Source organism: Mirounga angustirostris, unplaced genomic scaffold, assembly GCF_029215605.1.
Source record: "Mirounga angustirostris isolate CCGP_5_RB_7025 unplaced genomic scaffold, mMirAng1.0.hap1 SCAF_15, whole genome shotgun sequence".
NCBI classification, from domain to species: Eukaryota; Metazoa; Chordata; class Mammalia; order Carnivora; family Phocidae; genus Mirounga; species Mirounga angustirostris.
The window spans coordinates 86,092,494-86,114,083 of NW_026991723.1; the positions used below are offsets into that span (position 1 = coordinate 86,092,494).

At 45.0% G+C, this 21,590-nt stretch overlaps 1 protein-coding gene across 5 annotated transcripts in view; it reads left to right on the forward strand.

The window, feature by feature from the left end:
- Positions 1-21,590, forward strand: part of STXBP1 (syntaxin binding protein 1) — a 72,109-nt gene that overhangs the window by 28,507 nt on the left and 22,012 nt on the right. For all 5 annotated transcript variants that reach the window (XM_054509424.2, XM_045883178.2, XM_045883180.2 and 2 more), the window contains exons 2-10: positions 6,187-6,236; positions 8,094-8,175; positions 11,840-11,916; positions 12,736-12,814; positions 13,975-14,078; positions 15,803-15,951; positions 17,956-18,040; positions 18,846-18,976; positions 19,924-20,031. In XM_054509424.2, coding sequence (XP_054365399.1) covers positions 6,187-6,236; positions 8,094-8,175; positions 11,840-11,916; positions 12,736-12,814; positions 13,975-14,078; positions 15,803-15,951; positions 17,956-18,040; positions 18,846-18,976; positions 19,924-20,031 — 865 coding nt within the window. The remainder of the gene's footprint in view (positions 1-6,186; positions 6,237-8,093; positions 8,176-11,839; positions 11,917-12,735; positions 12,815-13,974; positions 14,079-15,802; positions 15,952-17,955; positions 18,041-18,845; positions 18,977-19,923; positions 20,032-21,590) is intronic.

Sequence of the window (21,590 nt, forward strand, 5' to 3'; positions counted from 1 at the left end):
TTGAGAAAGAGAAAGAGACCATGAGCCAGGGCAGAAGCAAAGGGAGACGGAGAAGCAGACTCCCCACTGAGCAGGGAGCCTGATGTGGGGCTCCATCCCAGGACCCTGGGATCATGACCTGAGCCGAAGGCAGCTGCCTAACCAACTGAGCCACCCAGGCGCCCCGAGCTTAAAGCATTTTAAACTTGCCCAAGTTCACATAGTCAGCAAATGCCTGAACCTGGATTTTCCTTGGTCTGTCTAACTTGAGTGCTTCCCATGATTTTTTTTTTTTTTTTTTAATCATGAGGGGTCGGGGTGACCTTTGCTTGAGTAACTACCCTTATATTCAAGAGGGTGTCTTTTAGAAGAACTCTCCACTATTTTTTTTAAGATTTTTTATTTATTCATGAGAGAGAGAGAGGCAGAGGGAGAAGCAGGCTCCCCAAGGAGCAGGGAGCCCCATGCGGGGCTCGATCCCAGGAACCTGAGATCATGACCTGAGCTGAAGGCAGATGCCCAACCATCTGAGCCACCCAGGCACCCGAAGAATTCCCCACTATTAAGCCAGAACGACTCTGGAAGTTCCCTGTACTCTGCAGTCAAATGCTCTACCACTGAGCTATACCCCCTCTGCTCCCTGTACTCTGAATTGGTAAAGAGGAGGGCATTTGTGGCCTGAGTTTAGACTCCCCTAAATCTGTTTGTAGAACGGAGGCACTTCTTCCTATCTGGTGGCACGGGATTCCTGGTGTATCTGACCCGGGCAGAGCATTAGCATATTTGAATCCCTCACTTAAGGGGGGATTTTAAGGACTTTAGTGATGCTCACATTTCTCCCAAGCTTCCAGCCCATCTAATATTAGTCATGCTATTTCAGACGTTTTGGTGTGCCATGGGCTTAGGTGTCCTGATACACGTCACTGCGAAAGGCTTCCCAAGGGGGGACGGGTTTGCAGCTATCCCTAGAGCCTGTCCTTTAGGACTCCACTTAGTATATTGGGTGCATGTGAAGATGTCCTGGATAATCTTAGCTACGTGCTATTTTTCTCAGGGCGTGGGAAGGATTTGTTGAGTTTGGGAGTCACCCAGGACCTAGAGCATGTGGCTGAGAAGGAACCTTCTTGTTTACCCCTTGTCCATAAGGGAAGCAGAGTCCACCAGGGCTTTGGTCCTCGTGATTATGGAGAAGTTGAAGCTGCCCTGGTGTCTTCTGTTCTATCTATATAGACTAGCTGGGCGGTAGAATGGACGTTTTGGCTGTTTATACACACGGTTTGGTGTGCAGAAATAAGACTGCTGGTTGAGGGCGCCTGGGTGGCTCAGTTGGTTAAGCGATTGCCTTCGGCTCAGGTCATGATCCTGGAGTCCCAGGATCGAGTCCCACATTGGGCTCCCTGCTCAGCAGGGGGTCTGCTTCTCCCTCTGACCCTCTTCCCTCTTGTGCTCTCTGTCTCTCACTCTCTCTCTCAAATAAGTAAATAAAATCTTTAAAAAAAAAAAAAAAGACTGCTGGTTGGACCGGCCTCAGAAGACTTTGTTTCTTTCCACACAAAGAGGACTTACAAGAGAGATGAAATGTGATTGCCAGGGATTATTTGTGGCGAAGTAGCCCAAGCTACTTGATTCTTAATGCAAATAGGGCTCTAATCCTTGTTTCCTTTTCGGTATTGGATTAGAAAAATGTAGGGCAGCATTGGAATTGGCTGTTAACAATAGCCACGACAAATATATCTCCTGAGAATTTTGTAATGGGAGTACCTAGGAAGGAAGGATTGAAGTCCAGATTTTTACCTCCAGCTGAGGTCGTTCTTCCAAGCTCCAGAGCTACTTCCAGCTACCAGCTCTCCATCTCCCCTCAGTCTCTCAGCCATCTCAATCTTTAATTAAAAAAACAAACAAAAAACCTCTTGGTATTTTCTTACAAGTCAGTTCTTCCTTTAAATCTTTTCTCTATGTATCTCCAAATGTCTTTGCATCAATTTCTTTGCTTGAGCCAAAAACCCAGGAGTTATCTGTCTCTTCCCCACCCCCCAGGCCCCCACATCCAATTCAGCAGCTAACCCTGTTGGTTTTACTTCCAAAATATGTTTCAAATCCATCCACTTCTCACCATGACCCGTGCCACCAATCATGCTGATTTTTTTTTTTTTTTCTGACTGCAAAGGCCTCCTAGCTCTACACCCTGCTTCTGTTCTCATCCCCTCCAATCTCCCCTCTACAGCACGTCAGATTACGTCCCTTCCTTCAGTGGCGTTCCAGTGCCCTTCAGATAAAATCAAGGCCCTAAACGATCTGGCCTCCAATCTCAGCTTACAGTGATCTCCAGTTCCAAGAAGATGTCCAACTCTTTTTCCAGCCCAAGCCTTTGTGCCTACTCCTTCTCCTTTCCAGCCTTTGCATGGCTGGCATCTTCCTTATGAGGTTCACTTCCTCAGAGAGGCCTTGGCTGGTCCTCCCTTTCGGGTAGCTGTCCACACCTTTTTTTTTCTTTCCTCTATCATAGCCTTTGTTTATTCACCTTGGAGAGCACTTATGAGAAGCTGAGATTGCACTTGATTCAACATCTGCTCCCTCCACCAGGCTGTAAGCTCTGCGGGAGCTGTGCCATATCTTCTATGTTTCATTCCTGGTGCCTGGTCCACTGACTGGTAAACAGTGGTTACTCAGTAAATGTTATCGAATGAGAGAGTGGATGAATGAATAGATATGTTACATATCATTATTTCTAATGAGTACATTGTATTCCATTATATTAACAAAACCTAACTGACTTAAGCGCTGCCCTATCATTGGATATATCTGTTCCCAATTTTTCACCACTGAAATATGGGAAGTCATCTAAATGGCTATTAGGGAAATTGTTGACTAAACTAGGGACTATTATGTGGCATTTAAAACCAGGAAGCGTTTTTATTAATATGAAAATGATCTTATTCATGAAAAAAAAGCATAATAAAAATTATATATACAGCATGATCTTAACTGTAGAGTTGCATGGAAAAAGCTAGCAGGAAATAAACTAAAATGTTAATTATGTACTTGAAGTTGGCAGGATTACAGGTGATTTTTTTTAAATTTTTTTTTTATGTACACAAGTAGTACATGGTATTTTCTTCTTTATACTTTTTTCTGTTTTCCATGCTTACTGCAGCATGTGTTTTTTTTCTAATCAAGTAAAAAGTTCTTAAAGATTTTTTTTAAAAAGATTTTATATATTTGTTTGACAGGGAGAGCACACAAGCAGGGGTAGTGGCAGAGGGAGAGGGAGAAGCAGGCTCAGCAGGGAGCCTGACACAGGACTGGATCCCAGGACCCCGGGATCCTGACCTGAGCTGAAGGCAGACAATTAACTGACTGAGCCACCCAGGTGCCCCAAGTTCTTAAAGATATTAAGAAACTTTCATGACAGGGCGCCTGGGTGGCTCAGTTGGTTAAGCGACTGCCTTCGGCTCAGGTCATGATCCTGGAGTCCCGGGATCGAGTCCCGCATCGGGCTCCCTGCTTGGCGGGGAGCCTGCTTCTCCCTCTGACCCTCCCCCCTCTCATGCTCTCTCTATCTCATTGTCTCTCTCAAATAAATAAATAAAATCTTTAAGAAAAAAAAAAAACTTTCATGACATACCAGATTATTGAACATGATCAAAAGCAGAATCAGAAACATGCTCTAGAGAATGACCTAAATGTTTGAGACACACTTGCTGGTGGCAACTGCTCACCTTTGAGTCCTTCCAGACCTTTGTATTACCTGGATTTAGAAAGAGTGGCAAAAGTTTTATTTCCTGTGAAGACTTCATGGCTGGGTAGCCCTGTGTGTGGTGTGGAATTTCTAGGATCTGTGGCTCAACAAAATGGTGATTTTGGTTGGGAGCATCCCACAGCTGTGCTCAGGGTTAGAAAGACATCAAACTGCCCTTCACATCTGTTTTTGGAGCTTGAGGGGGCTCACGTGGCCTGGTATTGTCATAGTCTCTTACCCACTTAATTTAAGGCAGCGGTTCTCAAAAATCCGAGATCCCACGGGGAGTCCCTGAGCAAAACTGTCTTTATAATAAGACTAAGATATTATTTGCCTTCTTCACTCTTATTCTCTCACAAGTGCACACTAGAGTTTTCTAGATGCTATATGATTCATAACAGATTGCAGAAGCAGATAGGAGAACCCTATCTGCTGTCTTTTATGAAGCCAAAGAGAGTTGCAGAAATGTTTTTTAAAAAAGCCAATATTCTCACTAAAAATTGTTTTATTGTAGAAAACATAATTACATTTCATTAAAATGCTATTTATGTTAACATATAATGAGTTTCTTGTTTGTATGTATGTATTTATTTATTTATAAAGTAAGCTCTATGCCCAGTGTAAGGCTAGAACTCATGACCCAGAGATCAAGAGTCAGCATGCTCTACTGACTGAGCTAGCCAGGCACCCCTCTTTTTTTTTTTTTTTTAAAGATTTTATTTATTTATTTGTCAGAGAGAGAGAACACAAGCAGGGGGAGCGGCAGGCAGAGGGAGAAGCAGACTCCCTGCAGAGCAAGGAGCCGGATGCGGAACTCGATCCCAGGACCCTGGGATCATGACCTGAGCTGAGGGCAGATGCTTAACCGACTGAGCCACCCAGGCATCCCTGGGCACCCCTCTTGTTATTTTTTTTTCACCTTTTTTTTTTTTTTTTTAAAGACTCAAGGCTCAAGACCTGAGCTGAGATCAAAAGTCAGACACTTAACCCCCACTGAACCATCCAGGCACCCCTCCTCTTGTTACTTTAAGTGAATTAATGATTACTTTAAAAATTTCTCAGTTTAGGGCGCCTGGGTGGCTCAGATGGTTAAGCGTCTGCCTTCGGCTCAGGTCATGATCCCAGGGTCCTGGGATCGAGTCCCGCATCGGGCTCCCTGCTCCGCGGGGAGCCTGCTTCTCCCTATGCCTCTCTCTCTCTGTCTCTCATGAATAAATAAATAAAAATCTTAAAAAAAAAAAAATTCTCAGTTTAGGGGTGCCTGGGTGGCTCAGTCGTTAAGCGTCTGCCTTCGGCTCAGGTCATGATCCCAAGGTTCTGGGATCGAGCCCCACATCGGGCTCCCTGCTCCGCGGGAAGGCTGCTTCTCCCTCTCCCACTCCCCCTGCTTGTGTTCCCTCTCTCGCTGTGTCTCTCTCTGTCAAATAAATAAAATCTTTAAAAAAATTTTTTTTTCTCAGTTTAATTTTTTAAAGATTTATTTATTTGAGAGAGAGACAGAGAGAACATGAGCAGGGGGAGGGGCAGAGGGAGACAAGTAGACTCCCCGTTGAGTGGAGAGCCTGACATGGGGCTCGATCCCAGGACCCTGAGATCTTGACCCGAGCCAAAATCATGAGTCAGATGCTTAACCAACTGAGCCACCCAGGTGCCCTTAAGATTTTATTTTATTTTTATTTATTTTTAATTTTTTTTTAAGATTTTATTTATTTATTTGACAGAGAAAGACACAGCGAGAGAGGGAACACAAACGGGGAGTGGGAGAGGGAGAAGTAGACTCCCCACCGAGCAGGGAGCCCGATGCGGGACTCGATCCCGGGACTCCAGGATCATGACCTGAGCCGAAGGCAGTCACTTAACCAACTGAGCCACCCAGGCGCCCAAGATTTTATTTTTAAGTAAACTCTATACCCAGCGTGGGGCTTGAACTCCCAACCGCTGAGATCAAGAGTTGCACACTCCACTAACTGAGCCAGCCTGGCGCCCCTCTCAGTTTAATTTCTACTGTGGTAAATATCAATAGATATTTACCCACTTAACATTCTTTGGAGTCCTCAATTTTTAAGAGTGTAAAGAAGTCCTGAGACCAAAAAGTTTGAGAACCACCAAATTAAAGGAACAGGAAGAGGAGCACCTGGCTGGCTCAGTCAGTAGAGCATGTGATTCTTGATCTTAGGGTCATGAGTTCAAGCCCCAAGTTGGGCCTTGAGCTTACTTAAAAAAAATAAAATAAAATAAAAAATAAAGGAAGTAGAAAAGTTTGTGGTAATTTGATTATGGCTCAGTAAGCAGATTGGTTGAATTGTATGACAGAGAAAACAAAGCCTGTGGGGGGAAATGACCTAGTCTAATATAATAAGCAGGTGTTGAAAGTCGTTAACATTGCATTAAACTTTCCTCCCTCCTTCCCTTCCTCCCTTTCTTCCTTCCCTTCTTCCTTCCTTTCTTTTTTTCTCTCTCCTTTTTAGAGATCATGCATGATGTGATAAAGAAGGTAAAGAAGAAGGGGGAATGGAAGGTAAGTAGAGCACAATTAATGGTCTTAACAGGTGAGTTCATGTGGAAAATATAAGAACGGTGAAAATATAAGAAAATAGAGTTGGAGGAAAATGGTGAAAATATAAGAAAATAGAGTTGGAATAAATAGGAAATCAAGACTTTTGCTGTGTCCAGAGAGTACAAAATAAAAGGTAATCTCTTCTGCCTCATTTTATGCAGTCCTGGTGAAGAAATCTCTTGGTCATAAAGCTTCTCTTAAAGATCATCTGGTAGGACAATTTAGCAGTGGAACTCTTTTATTCAAACAAAATATTGCCTGGAACCTCTTCTATGAAATGGAAGAAGGTGAAATTATTCTGCTTGCTATGGGAGAGAAGGAAGTCCCTCTGGTGACCTGAAAGCATCTCCAGTTTGGAAAGCCCTCGTCTGGCCCAGCCCTATGTATCTGTGACTATATACAACAAAAGAAGGAAGCTTGTTTATTCATAGAGCATTGAGAGCAATGCTGGACGCAAGTCCTTAAGCCAGTCAGATTGATTGTGTCCTCACTTACCAGAGTGGGTGATTCAAGTGGGAAAGCGTGCTGTCCTCCACTCAGAAAGTCACTTGGTTGTCTGGAGCCAGGAAAACACGCTGTTTTACTTGAACTTCCCCATGTGTCATTGGAGGGTTTGTACCAATCGTTCTTGCCCCTAAGTTGTCCCACAGTCAAGAGCCCACATATTTTCAAGTTCACTTGGTCCAGGAACAACAGAGCTGCATGGTACAGAAGGGTTTTGGTCTCCGCCTCAGCCTTGTGTGCTTCTGTTTTAGCCAGCACGTCCATCCTCCTTTTATCTGTGTCTTCCTCTTTCTCTCTTACTCTTCCCATCAGTAATAGACTTGGGGACTTATCAATTTTATTTTTTAACGGAGACTTTTTTTTTTTAAGATTTTATTTATTTATTTGACAGAGAGAGAGCACAAGAAGGGGGAGCAGCAGAGGGAGAGGGAGAAGCAGGCTCTCTGCTGAGCAGGGAGCCCAATACAGGGCTCGATCCCAGGACCCTGGGATCATGACCTGAGCCGAAGGCAGTTGCTTAACCAACTGAGCCACCCAGGCGCCCAGGGACTTGTGAATTTTAAACTAATCTTGAGGAAATTGCCTCATAAAATGAAAACAAATTGGTTCTTAGAGCTTTCTGGTCCCTAGTGCATCTAGCTCCTGTTACCTTGGTTTATGTCATTAAAGAGGAGGAGAAACAGCCTTGTTTTAGCCCAATGGCTTCTTCTCTCCACTGTGGGCTGAATGGAGATAGGAGTGGTTAGCTGAAGAATTGAGGGTCTGGAGCTTTTAGACCAGGACTGGCGTGTTCTTGTTCTTCCAGTCTGGACGGAGGTAGAGAATGCTCCCAGACAACACATGTGCAGGTACATCCTCATGGTGTTGGCAGCAAAGTCCTCATCTTCCATGCCATATGTGTGGCACGAGTGTTCATTCTCCTTGTTAAAAAAAAAAAAAAAAAGCTTATGCTCTGAAAAAATAATTTCCAGTATGGTTTTCTCTGAGTGTGGGTGCTGTAGATGATTTTTTTTCTTTTCTTTTTTTTGCCTTTTTTATGAGTAGTCATTTTCTTCATCATGGAAAAACTTTAATTTTTTAAGCTTATAAAATTAAGTCAGCAAGAACAAACTCTTAACTCCTAGAAGGTTAGGTTTGGGTGTGGCATGGGCGAGAAAAGCTAGCATGTATGTTAGCAAACTTCTGGCCCATAAGAAGTATTTATAACTTAATATTCTATTTTTCTGGAGCACTTTTTGAAGTCTGACACAGTAAGCTGATGAGAGAATCATAGCAAATCCCATGCAAGCCGTAAGCTGTTCTTTTTGCTTCCAGGTGCTGGTGGTCGATCAGCTGAGCATGAGGATGCTGTCTTCCTGCTGTAAGATGACAGACATCATGACCGAGGGGATAACAAGTGAGCGCAGCTCTCTCTCCGCCCTTGAGTGAAACTCAGGCCTCCTCTTTCTGGCGAGCTTTCCCCCTCCCTATTCATTATTATCTCACTTGACTTCACGTTCTTCCAACAACCCGGGTGGTAAGGCTGTAAGTTCTTGAGAGAGACCCAAGGCTTTCTTGTTTATCGCTAAATCCCTAGCACCCAATACAGTACTGGACGATCATTAAATATCTGGTAAAGGTGCCGAAGGCAGGTTAAATCAAGGGGAAGAAGGCAGGCCACCAATAGAAACAGTGCACAAAAGACCTGAATGGCCACTTAACAAAGAAGAGATCCAAATAGCCAAGAAATCCATGAAACATTGCCCACCTACGTTAGTTGGTTAAAACCAGAATGAGATCTTGCTATACACTCATCAGATTGGAATATTTAAATTCTGTTAATGCCAAGTGACAGATAGGATGTAGAAAAATGGGAACTCCTGTATGACAGAGTGTTTATTAGTATGGTTACTTTGAACAACACTGGCAGTGTCTGATAGAGTTGAAGGTGTGTGTGTCCTGCAAGCCAGACGGTTAGACGTGTGTCCTAGACAATCTCAGGCATGTGTGCCCAGAATGCACATGCAGGGATGTTCACGGAGCATTGTTTAAATAAATCATGGTATAGTCACATAGCAGAATACTATAGACAACGAAAATGAACGAACTCTGGCTATTCACAAGCACATGGGTAGATCTGATATACATAATGTTGAGCAAAAGAAACAAGATACAAAAGAATACTTACAGTGTGCTTTCATTTATATAAAGTTCAAAACTAGGCAGAACTAAGCTATGCTATTGTGAAATGCAGGTGTACGTGGTAAAACCATGAAGAGAAGTGATCTCATTCAAGTCAGGACAGTGGTTCTCTCTGGAGGGAGGGGAGTGAGGGTATGGCAAGTGCACTTCTATTAGTCCTGGCCAGTTCTGTTTCCTAACTGGGGAGGCACTTACGCAGGTGTTTACTTTGTAATTATCTGTATGTTTATGTGTTATTCACTCTTTGGACTGTGTGTTATAATTTCACAACAAATAGGCTTTTTAAAAAAGTTAAGTCACCTGCTCAAGGTCACTGGCCAGTGTCTCACACCTGAGACTAGGACTCAGACCTCTGGCTCCTGTCCTTGAGCTCTTATTCACATTTGTGTGTAGCTCTTGTGTTACTCAGGGGCTCCTTTCAAGAGGGATCCTGTATTTTAATCTTTGGAATAGTATTCTCTTCTGAGTTATCTCAGAAGATTGAAAAGCAATACCTTCTGAGCTATTGTTTCAAACAAGGAAGTTAACCTTTGTTTTTCCTCTGAAAAAAAAATGTTGGGTGGAACACACCTGTTGCAATTTACTTCCTAATTTTTTTCCCCTGGAGACTTCATATGACGTGTGGCTTGCAGACTATTGCTGGTCTTTATCAAAATTACTACCAAACCACAACTATGGAGGAAGAACTAGGAGGGTTGAGATTTCGTTAAGCTAAATTAATTTAATTCAACGGTTTGTCCTTTATTCTAAGATTATGTCTTTCCTATTATTTGGTGTTAAAGTGTTTTTAAATTGTGAAATTATGGTGATAATATATCATGGATTTTCTTATTGAATTCTATGTGAAATATATACATATGAATATATATGTAATAATTTGGGGGTATAATCACACCTTGGATGTGAGTCCTTCATTTTTTTTTTTTTTTTAAAGATTTTATTTATTTATTTGAGACAGAGAGAATGAGAGACAGAGAGCATGAGAGGGGGGAGGGTCAGAGGGAGAAGCAGGCTCTGCACTGAGCAGGGAGCCCGATGTGGGACTCGATCCCGGGACTCCAGGATCATGACCTGAGCCGAAGGCAGTCGCTTAACCAACTGAGCCACCCAGGAGCCCGAGTCCTTCATTTTTACTTTAAATTTTTTTTTAAGATTTTATTTATTTGACAGAGAGTGAGCGAGCATAAGCAGGGAGAGTGGGAGAGGGAGAAGAGGCTCCCCACTCAGCAGGGAGCCCTATGTGGGACTCGATCTCAGGACCCTGGGATCATGACCTGAGCCGAAGGCAGTCGCCCAACTGACTGAGCCACCCAGGTGCCCCAAGTCCTTCATTTCTAAAAACACTTTTCCAAATCCAGTGTATCTGTCACCAGAAACCTAGTCCTGTAAATGAGAATACATAGTTTTTACTGTGACTTCTTCTCATTCAGTGAGCAAAGACTAGGCTTGCCCCTGTTTTGAGCTTACAAAGTTATTTTCTTCATTGTATTTTTTTTTAAGATTCATTGATTTATTTATTTTAGAGAGAGAGAGAGCCGGGAGAGGGGCAGAGGGAGAGGGAGAGAGAAAATCCCAAACAGACTCCCTGTTGAGTGAGGAGCCCAGTGAGGGGCTCCATCCCTGGACCCTGAGATCACAACCTGAGTTGGTCACTTAACCAACTGAGCCACCTAGGCGTCCCTCTTCATTGAATTTTTAAAGCTATTTTTTTCCTCTCTCAAAGCAAAAAATGCACAAGTTAAGGGGCGATAGAGCCAAATGGAGCTAAGGAACTTCTAATGAAGAAGCAGCAGCATCCTGGCCCCCCCTCCTTTCTCCCTCAGGGTGTGCGCTTTCTTCTGGTTATCCTTTTGCTATTTCTAGATAAATACTTAGCCTATTATCTTTGGATTCATTGATGGTAGATGTTATCTTTTAGCTCCCTGTGGTAGATGAAGGTTCAGCTCTTCCCCTGCTGCACACAGACTTTTCCCTACTCCCAAGGTGGGTTCTAAAAAAGCTCTTTGCTTGGCAAAATTGAAAAGTTAGCAATCCTGTGTGGAACCCCCAAAACATTTGGGGGGAAGTATTGTTCGCATATGAAATTCAGAAATCTATAATTACTGGTAAAGTAGGTGGTTGAAGGATTTCGGTATTTGAACATTATTTGGGGTGAAAAGTCTTTATAAATGTTACAAGATATCATCCAAAAGTGATACTTTTATTTGCTTAAATCCTCTGCATGGGAAGAATGGCACCAAGTGATTGTACTGTTCTCTCTATACCAGAGGGCAGTACAGCAGAGATAGCATATCCTAAGCTTTATCGGGTGGCTGGTAAGATGAGGATTATCCCAGAAGCTCTTCTTCCCAGGTGAAGTAGCTGACATAACTGTAAAAGAAACAAGCAAACCAAATGCTTGTGGTTTAACAAAATATGTTTAGTCTTTGAACTATTGGGAAGGACTGTGTTATACAGAGGGCATGTTTGGAATATCTTCATGTGACATACAGAAGAAAATGATAAAAACTATCCAATTGTTGATAAACTCCACCTGGAAATTCTAAAGGAATTGGGATTATTTAGGACAGATGAGAAAAAAACAGAAGGAAGGGGTAAAAGACTATTGGTGACAGAAAGAGGTAGGATTTTCCATTTTTAACCATGAGATCAAAGGGTTTACTTAAACTGAAAAGGGAAATACTTAGTGTGATAAAATTTCAGGTTTTCTAACCTCTTGAGCGTTGTGAGGCAGTGGAATGTGGTAACTCCAAGGAAGGGGTAAGTGATTTCCAACCCTCACCTGCAGCAGTCTGAAGGGGGCCTGTCTAGATTGTTTCTAGTTCTATGATCACTGGTTCTGTTTTCTTATTGATTGTGGGTTGCTGTTTGTTGTCTAGTCGTGGAAGACATCAACAAGCGCAGAGAGCCGCTCCCCAGCCTGGAGGCTGTGTATCTCATCACTCCGTCTGAGAAGGCAAGTCCCACCCCCGGAGGAGCTTTGGCTAAGGTTGCACATGCTGGCTTGGCGTCTGTGGCGCGGTGTCTGACATTTCTAGGTTAAGCGCGCATTTAACACACTGCTCTGATTAAGCGTGCAATCCACAAACAGGGAAGGAGGGGTGCAGTGTGGAGTGAGAGTGCATTAAGCTCTCTGAAATACCACCGCTGTCCAGAAGGCCAGGCCCGGGTCAGTCTAATTCCCCCCTCTTGCACTCCTTCTCTACGGAGGAGATCCACTGTGTCTAATTAGTGACCCACCTTCAGAACTCTGGCATTTTATACTTTTGGGTCTGTATCATCATATCCAGGCTGTGTTGAAAATTACCTGTCTTAACATTTTGGGAGGTTGGTTCAAGTCAGTATCCAGACAAGATGCACCTCCTTGCGTTAGGTCTCTTAATCTGTATAAATTCCCCTCAGTTTTCCATTCCCTTTCTTTTCACTTTTGAAAACTGGCTTGTATCTGAAGTTGCCAGAACTTCATCAGTATGAGTTTCCTGGGAAGTATTTGACCAGTTTCCTCTTCTGTGAATGTCTTCTCAGGAACCCGAGTTACAGTGCCTCCAAAGGGCAGACTCTGTCTTCCGGAATGAGCTAAGAAGGCTTCGTTCATCTAAACTCTGAAACAACCCTAATTTCAAGTCTTCAGAACTCCGTTACGGGCAAACATGAATTATACATTAAAAAATCCCCTACTATTTTGCACAGGCAGCTTGGATTTAACCCAGTTCAGATGTAGGTCCCATTTGCTTCTAGAACTGCATTCAGTTCCCTCTTTTTTTCCTCTCTACAGTCTGTCCACTCTCTCATCAGTGACTTCAAGGACCCACCAACCGCTAAGTACCGGGCTGCGCACGTCTTCTTCACAGACTGTAAGTGCAGCTGGCAGGTGCCACCCCTGTCCTTCCAGGTTAGCGCTTCTGCACGGCAAGGCTGATCAGTAGGGAAGAAATGGGTTGTTGCCATGTTTCTCCTGAGCTTTTATACTCTCTTCAGAAGATAAATTGCATAAGAGACAAAAATAAACACATACAAAGACAAACCTACTCGGTCATGCCGTCCTTCCTGATGAAAAATAGCATCTCTCCTAAGGACTAGAGGGTTTAATGCTGAGAATAATTTTCCAGTGCTAGCTTTGATGTATCACTGAATAGACTTCCAGGTATCACCATAAACTGTGTTGTATTTTCATCAGTTTTTCAACTACAAAAATAGTCCAGTCTGGCGGTGATGGGAGCAGACGGAAACTGCATCATTGTCCTGGAATTCACTTTCTTATTTTGTGGAGGTTTTGCGCATGGAGCCTAGTGCAGAATCATCTTGGTCAATCTTTGTTAAGAGCAAAGAGAGAGGAGTTGAGCTGGCTAACTTAAAACTTCAGCAATAGCAGTGCTCCCACCGTTCTTCTCTTTAGGGAAAGCCCCACAGAGCTCACCACTGAGGAAATGGGAAAGGTTCTTGCAAAGAGTAATTGTATACTATTTGGATATACATAAAAAAGGAGCAGAGAGGTGACATTAGTAATAATAAACCGAAAATGCTTTTCTGAGAACACAAACCCATTTGTTTGGCCCAGGAGAGCCCCTGGCAGTCCCAGTTTCCCCATCAAGTGGGTCTCCTGTGCAGCCGAGCTCCTGCCTGCATCCCAGAGAAATGCCTACACCACCTTGCCAGTGGTTTCATTTTTCCTTATTGCATTTTTCATAAACATGTCAGATGTGTCGTGTCTGTTCGTATCACAGGCCTTTTCCTTATCCCTTGGGTTTTTTCCTTTGCTTGATCTCAGAAAGTAGTTTTATTAGCTAATTAGCTCTCAGTATCTCAGTCTTTTTTGCCATTTCTTCTCTATTAGATGTTGAGGGCCTTTTGGGTGATTTTACATTCCTTTTGTACCCTAGAGATAGGGGATATTCTAGGATGGGACGAACTTTCTAGTTGCCTTCTTAAAATCCTAATAAAATAGAAAATCCCCCAGATGTGTGCAACTGTTGAAATGGATGGGAAAACTTGCTGTCTTTTGTCCTTCTTGCAGCTTGTCCAGATGCCCTGTTTAATGAGCTGGTGAAATCTCGGGCCGCCAAAGTCATCAAAACTCTGACGGAAATCAACATTGCATTTCTCCCCTACGAGTCCCAGGTGAGGCTGAGTGGGGAGTGTGTAGAAAGTTTGCATCCTCGCTGCTCCATCAGGAGCTCTGGCAGGTCCTGACAGGGGTGCAGTAAGCAGAGTGGGGGAGGAAGACATCGTATTCTGAATTGCCGAATGACCTGTCGTAAGTGGACGTTGATGGAATGGAAACAAGTGTTCCTTACGGGTCTGCCTGAGGCCCTCATCTTACTCTCTGGTTATTTCTGACTTTTTTTTTTTTTTTTTAAAGCCCTCACGCCTTTCCTTGTGTGCATTTCATCCTTGCTCACAGTGTTCGCTCCTACTGGCTGACTCCTTGAATAACCAAAGGTAGCCAGTCCAGAAAGAGCAGGGAAGGAGAGCAGGGGAAGGGATCAGACAACACCCATCTGCTGCACGGGAGACTGGTTTTGTGCAGAGATCACCTCCCTCACGCTCTGCTGGAGGAGCAGATGGTAGCTTTCGTCAGTGGCTGTTAACACTTCAGATGCTGGAGCGTGGCGACAAACCTCTCCCCTTGGGAAAAAAACTAGGCTGTTAAGCCAGTAAAGGTGAAGCTGATTGTGAGAGAGCATACAAAATTTATATCTTCATTTTGTAAGATCGGTTAACATGTCTTCTCCTGGCAAATAAGAAACAAAACTAACAGAACTCTTAGGTATTTTGTAAAAGTTGACTGTGGCTTATGGCATCTTTATAGATCAGCTTCTAGACATCGGAGAGTGACCTGTTCTTGGGTAAGGAGGGATGGAGAACATACAGTGTGAACACTTAAAGACAGTGTCTTTCCCTTAGCACTTAACGTCAGGCCTGTTTCCAGCTTAAAGGCAGGAATTTTTTTCTCTGTATGAGCCTACCTGGATTTAACAAAACACAACTTTAGTATATTCAACCAGATTACATTTCATATATTTTTAAAAAGTAATAAACTTTTTTTTTAACCACAGGTTTTCTAGAAGATAAGGTAGTTGACAAAAGTGAGATTCTGAGAAATTACTGATAGCTGATAGACTAGGTAATTTAAGAGGAAATTTTAAACTTCTAGAATAAGAAGAAAAATACTGACAGTGTATTACTGAGGATAGGAAATTATCAAATCCATAAAAAGCTCCTTTATCTGCCCCAGTCACAGATGATTTCCAGCCTGTCCCTTACTTACAAAAACCTAAACTCATAATGGCCTAGAAGGTCTTATACTAATCTCCTCTCCTGTTCTTCTTCTGGCCTCCTCATTGTTCATCAGACACTCTGAGCATGTGCCTGCCCCAGGGCCTTGGCGCTAGCTATTGCCTCCATGTGGAAGTCTCCTGCTGGTGAGAAACTCCTCACCTCCTTCAAGCCCTTGCTTGTACATCACCTTCTCAAGGAGGCCTGCTGTCCTCCCTCCCGGCGGCCCTCCAGGCATTCTTTCCCTGCTCTGTCATGTTCTCATACACTTAAACCAGTTTCTCACATATCATATAGTTTACTTTTCATTATGCTTATTGTTTATGGTTATGTTATTCTTTTGTAAGATTGCACACTCCTCGAGGACAGTCGTGTTTTGGTTACTGATAGTTCCCAAGTGTTTAGCACAATGCCCGGCCTGCAGCAGACACCCAGCACATATTTGTGGAATAAATGAGAATATGTTTATAGACTCACTACCAAGGTTGGAGAAAACTCCCAGCGGTTCACCCTTCTGGATGCAAACATGATATATAACTTTTTTTCTTGTTTCTTTTCCTTCTCAGGTGTACTCCTTGGACTCTGCAGACTCTTTCCAGAGCTTCTACAGTCCCCACAAGGCTCAGATGAAGAATCCTATACTGGAGCGCCTGGCAGAGCAGATTGCAACTCTGTGTGCCACCCTGAAGGAGTACCCAGCTGTACGGTACCGGGGGTAAGGCAGCATGCCAGTCTGCCTTCAGCGGCCTCCATGTGCCCACCGGGCGTGTAGCTTCCTTTTATCTTGAGATTCCTCTGGCAGTTGCCTCAAGAGGGTCAAGATTTGAGTATCTTGCATTTATAATCGTTCTTCCAATGTTTTTGATAGTCTCTAAATTTTATTGTGAAATGTAATAATGCATCCAGAAAAGGGCATGAAATATATATATTCAATTACTGAACAGCTAAATGTGAACCCCTGTGTAACCACAGTCCAGGCTTCCTGTGGTTTTTTAGCTCTTTCTAACCTTTCAAAACAAATACCGTCTTTGTAGAAGGTGTTCTGGAGTAAGAAAAAATACAAGGATAATTCTCCAAAGGACATATTCCCTAGATTTTATAAAGTCATTCACTTACTACTTATCTGCTGTGTGCTTAGTGCTGGGGAGAGAGTACTTATCTTGAAGACACAGCCCCGGCGCTTAGAAGCCCTTGATCTAGAAGGGTAGGTAACACGCATCCCGACACCTGTGTGCATAAGGCGTGCACACCTAAACTACAGGGCCTGCGAGGCCAGTGCCTGAGCACAGGACAAGGGCCTGGACATCCAGAGTCAGGAGAGGGCCCTTTGAGCTGAGGGGGTCAAGAAGGGCTTCAGACCAGAGGTGACATTTGAACAAGGTCTTAAAGGGCAGTTTCGGATTTCAGTAGACCAATGAGGAGCACAGAGTACTTTGTGTGGACAGGTGGCTCTTGCCGTTGGGATGAACGGAAGTTTGGAGTTGGCAAAGCAAAGGGCAAATTTGAGGAGGGTTGGCATCCTGGCAGAGTGACTGTGGAGGGCTGTGGGGCGTCTCTGGAGGGCAACTCAGCGGGGCAACTCTGAAGCCATTCCTGGAGGCCCTGGAGGCCAGGCTTGGGATGATGTCATTTAGTGGTTATCAGTGGGGACCTCTGGGGGAATTTGCACAGGGGAGTGAGAGCAGCAGGGAGGCAGGGAGACCCAGGGGGGTGGCCGCGGCAGGGGGAGCGAAGGGCCTGAACTGGCGGTGCCAAGGACCATCGTGGCAGCCTGTCCTTACTGACTCCTTGTCTGCTGGAGTGTGCAGCCATGGAAGAGCCCCTCCCTCTATTATTGGTATTCCCTGACAAAAGCCTGCTGGAAATTAAGAAACGGGGGCCAGGCCATATCTCCTGACAGGGTCGGGGGAGCTTGGAGTTCATTTGTGGAGGGGGTGGAATGGGAATGGAGCAGCTTCAGCACTGAGCCTGGCCAGGTGACAGGCAGCAGCCACACCCTCTATACAGTTGGGAGGAGCCCCAGGAAGTGCTGTCGGGCCTGGCCAAGGGGAAAGGTCCACCAGCTCTCACTTACATCTTTCTGGCTCTGCCAGCACAAGTGTCACCTGCGAGCCACACAAAACAAGACCCAAGGGAATTTGAATTGAGGGAAGTGAGAATCAGGTGGGTGAGGCTCAGACAACCTGATCATGGGAGGAGAGTGGATGGCCAGGACCCTCTGTTGAAGTGGGGTGGTTTTTCTGAAGCCAGTGGGAAAGACTGCCTCTATATCCATTTGGAGATTTTTTTTTAAGATTTTATTTATTTGACAGAGAGAGGCACAGCAAGAGAGGGAACACAAGCAGGGGGAGTGGGAGAGGGAGAAGCAGGCTTCCCGCGGAGCAGGGAGCCCGATGCGGGGCTCGATCCCAGGACCCTGGGATCATGACCTGAGCCGAAGGCAGATGCTTAACAACTGAGCCACCCAGGTGCCCCTGGATTTTTTTTTTTAAAGGAACTAGAAAATCATTTATGTTCTAGGCACTGAGCAAAGCGTTTTATTTGTCATTTTAAATTGTATGTGTAATACATGAATATATCCTCAGTGTAAAAGAACAATACAGGTGAAGCTTATCTCCCCTGACCCTCCTTGCACTTCCTGCCTTCCACCCTGAGGACAGTCAGTGCCGTCGGGTGGGTGCATGGCCGGTTCACCCTGTTGTCACTCCTCCTTTGTCAGGGAATACAAGGACAATGCTTTGCTGGCTCAGCTAATCCAGGACAAGCTCGATGCCTACAAAGCCGATGACCCAACAATGGGCGAGGTAAGTCTGGACTTGGTGCACGTGGCTCTCTCGCCAAGTGACCACAGTGTTTGTATGGCAGTCCTGGGGACAGCTGGGTTCTGTCGCTCCCGGAGTGTGCATGGGTGCCACTGTCCTACACACTGGCCTTCAGTGAGATGCTCAAGCACTGGGTGGGGAGGATGCAGATTCTGCTCCGTGTAGGGTGCCCAACCTGTGTCTGTTTGCTGGGACTTGCCCAGGGTTAGCACTGAAAGTCCCGTGTCCTGGGAACCCCCTCAATAGTAAGTGCAGTATCAAAACCAGAAAATTGATACTGGCACAGTCTCCAGCCCTTAATCACATTTGACTAGTTTGTACGTGTGCTCACATGTGTGGATGGTTCTGTGCAATTTCATCACATGTAGAGATTCACATAACCCCCACTGCAATCAGGACAGAACTGTTCTGTCACTATCATAATTTTAAAACTGAAAGTCCCGGGTCCTGGGAACCCCCTGGGTCCCAGGCAGACCGGATGGTGGGTCACCCTATTTATAAGCAAACCCAGGTGGTGCTCTCCTTCATAAGCTCACTCTGGACCCCAGCCACAGTTTTGGATCTACTTTAAAGGACCCTCATTAGGAAATAGGCATACTGGATTTTTGCATGGTGTTTACTGGTGTTCCTGTCAAGCAGCAAATGGGACTAGTCAGTGCTATTTTAGCAGGTTTTATCTCAGAGGTCACTTCCTGGGGCTGCTTTTACAGGAGGGGCAGCTGCACCAGTGGGAGAGACTGGAGTTGGATGGGTGGCTTGTGAAAGCCTTCCGTGTCTGTCCTTCCAGGGCCCAGACAAGGCGCGCTCCCAGCTCCTGATCCTGGACCGCGGCTTCGACCCCAGCTCCCCCGTGCTTCATGAACTGACTTTTCAGGCTATGAGCTATGACCTGCTGCCCATTGAAAATGATGTATACAAGTAAGTGTACAGACCCAGTACGGCTTTGCAAGCAAACCAGATGCACCTCTAACCTGAGAAAAAGGATGTCTTTCATCCTAGGAAAGGCAGGTGCATTGATAGTCTTGCTAATGGGCCTGCAAGCTCTTCTGTGAGTTCCCAAATCTATGGGGCATTAGCAGCCAGGAGCTCGTGCGCCTTTGGGGGAGAACAAGAATTTTAGATCTTTACTTCACGGCTCATGTCACCTCAGCTGAGAGCCTGCTTGAGGTGTGTGGATGTGTGTGTCTGTGCCCCCACATGTATGCATATCTTATTCAGAGTTAAAACTTCTTTATAGGTCATGAAATATCATAAAATGTATCAACAGAAGTTTCTTACTGACCTTTATTTGCAAAGGAGCTGTTTTCTTCATTATAAGCAACATTTTTCTTGGTAACCATCACCCAAAACTCAGTTTCTAAAAACTAATTTTTCTTTCTTTGGAAACAGACTGTATTGTGCTCATTTGGTTTCAAAACTAAGGTTCTAAAACTGTGACTGAATGTCAGTTTTCCTCCCTGCTGGTACTTGTAATTCTTGCTTTCCCTTAGATGTTCGTGATTTCACATGTAAAAATATGTGGAGGACCTGTTGCAGGTACCTGATTTTAAAACTGAAAATTTAGGTACCACATGTTTGAGGACGGTATCCTGGTCCTTCCCAGGAAGGAGCAAGCGTGATCTCTGACTTTCCCTCACAAGCAGCTCTGAACCCACCTGTATCCTGACGAGCACATACCGGCCGACCCTGCAGATTTTAAAACATTGACTCTGGGTCTCTCCCTGCCCGAGAAACTGCTGCTGTGTCAGGTGCTGATCCCGCACACCAGTCACACAGTGACCCCTCAGATGGCCGAGACCGTAGGCTCTCGTCTGTTGCAAATCGGAGGGGGCTGGATGAATTTCGTGGGGCTGTCTCCTCTCCAGGTACGAGACAAGTGGCATTGGAGAGGCACGGGTGAAGGAGGTGCTCCTGGACGAGGATGACGACCTCTGGATAGCACTGCGCCACAAGCACATCGCGGAAGTGTCCCAGTAAGAGCCCCTTGCCTCCGCCCCTCCCCAGGGACCCCGGCCTCCCCGCCGGCCCAGCTCCAGGGCTCGCCCCAGAGTGCAGGCAAAACCCTTTCTCCAGATGGCAGTTGCTCATGTGCACACTCTGGGCAGCTTGCACAGAGCTGCTCAGTGGATGGATTCACCCACATGATAACCAGTGATGAGGAAGCCCTTCTAATCTCAGCGCGAGTGACACCAACTTCGCCAAGTGAGAAAATCCACTGTGTTCAGGTAGCTCTTAGTATTTTTCGAAAACATCCGTAGCTCTCAGGAAATGCTTTGTAAACACCAAATGTTTAAAGCCAGTGCCTGGGGCGTCTGGCTGGCTCAGTCAGTAGAACACGCAACTCTTGCTCTAAGGGTCGTGAGTTCAAGCCCCACGTTAGACATAAAGCCTACTTAAAAATAAATAAATAAATAAAGCCAGTTCCTTCCACTGAAAGATCCAGATTACACTGCATCAGTTCGATTTTCTTTTATATAGCCGGTGTGTCATCTTCTTCCGCTGCTGTCATCCCTAAAATTTCCAAGCAAGAGCTAATGTGTATATACAGAACCCGTACCTTGCTCTGAAGATGTTTCAAAATGTTTCTTAACACCTGAATTTTTTTTTTTTAAGATTTCATTTGTTTGTTTGATAGAGACACAGCAAGAGAGGGAACACAAGCAGGGGAATGGGAGAGGGAAAAGCAGGCTCCCCACCGAGCAGGGAGCCCGATGCAGGGCTTGATCCCAGGACCCTGGGACCATAACCTGAGCCGAAGGCAGACGAAAGGCGCCCCTTTCTTTCTTTTTTTTTTTAAAGATCTTTTTATTTATTTGACAGAGAGAGAGACAGTGAGAGAGGGAACACAAGCAGGGGGAGTGGGAGAGGGAGAAGCAGGCTTCCTGTTGAGCAGGAAGCCCAATGTGGGGCTTGATCCCAGGACCCCAGATCATGACCTGAGCTGAAGGCAGACGCTTAACGACTGAGCCACCCAGGCACCCCGAATTTTTTTTTTTTTTTTTAGATTTTGTTTATTTATTTGAGAGAGAGTGCACAGTCGGGAGGGAGGGGCAGAGGCAGAGAGAGAAGCAGACTCCCTGCTGAGCAGGGAGCCCCACTAGACTGGCACCAGGGCTTGACCCCAGGACCCCCAAGACCATGACCCGAGCCAAAGGCAGATGCTTAACCAACTGAGCCACTCAGGTGCCCCTAACACCTGAATGTTTTTCTTTTTTTTTTTTTTTTAAAGATTTTATTTATGTATTTGAGAGAGAGAATGAGAGAGAGAGAGCATGAGAGGGGGGAGGGTCAGAGGCAGAAGCAGACTCCCCGCTGAGCAGGGAGCCCGACGCGGGACTCGATCCCGGGACTCCAGGATCATAACCTGAGCCGAAGGCAGTCGCCCAACCGACTGAGCCACCCAGGCGCCCCACACCTGAATGTTTTTCTAAGACCTTTAAGCTATAAATAAAAATTCTGCTTTTGCAGAAGGACATTCTTTTTTTTTTTTTTTAAGATTTTATTTATTTATTTGACAGAGAGAGACACAGCG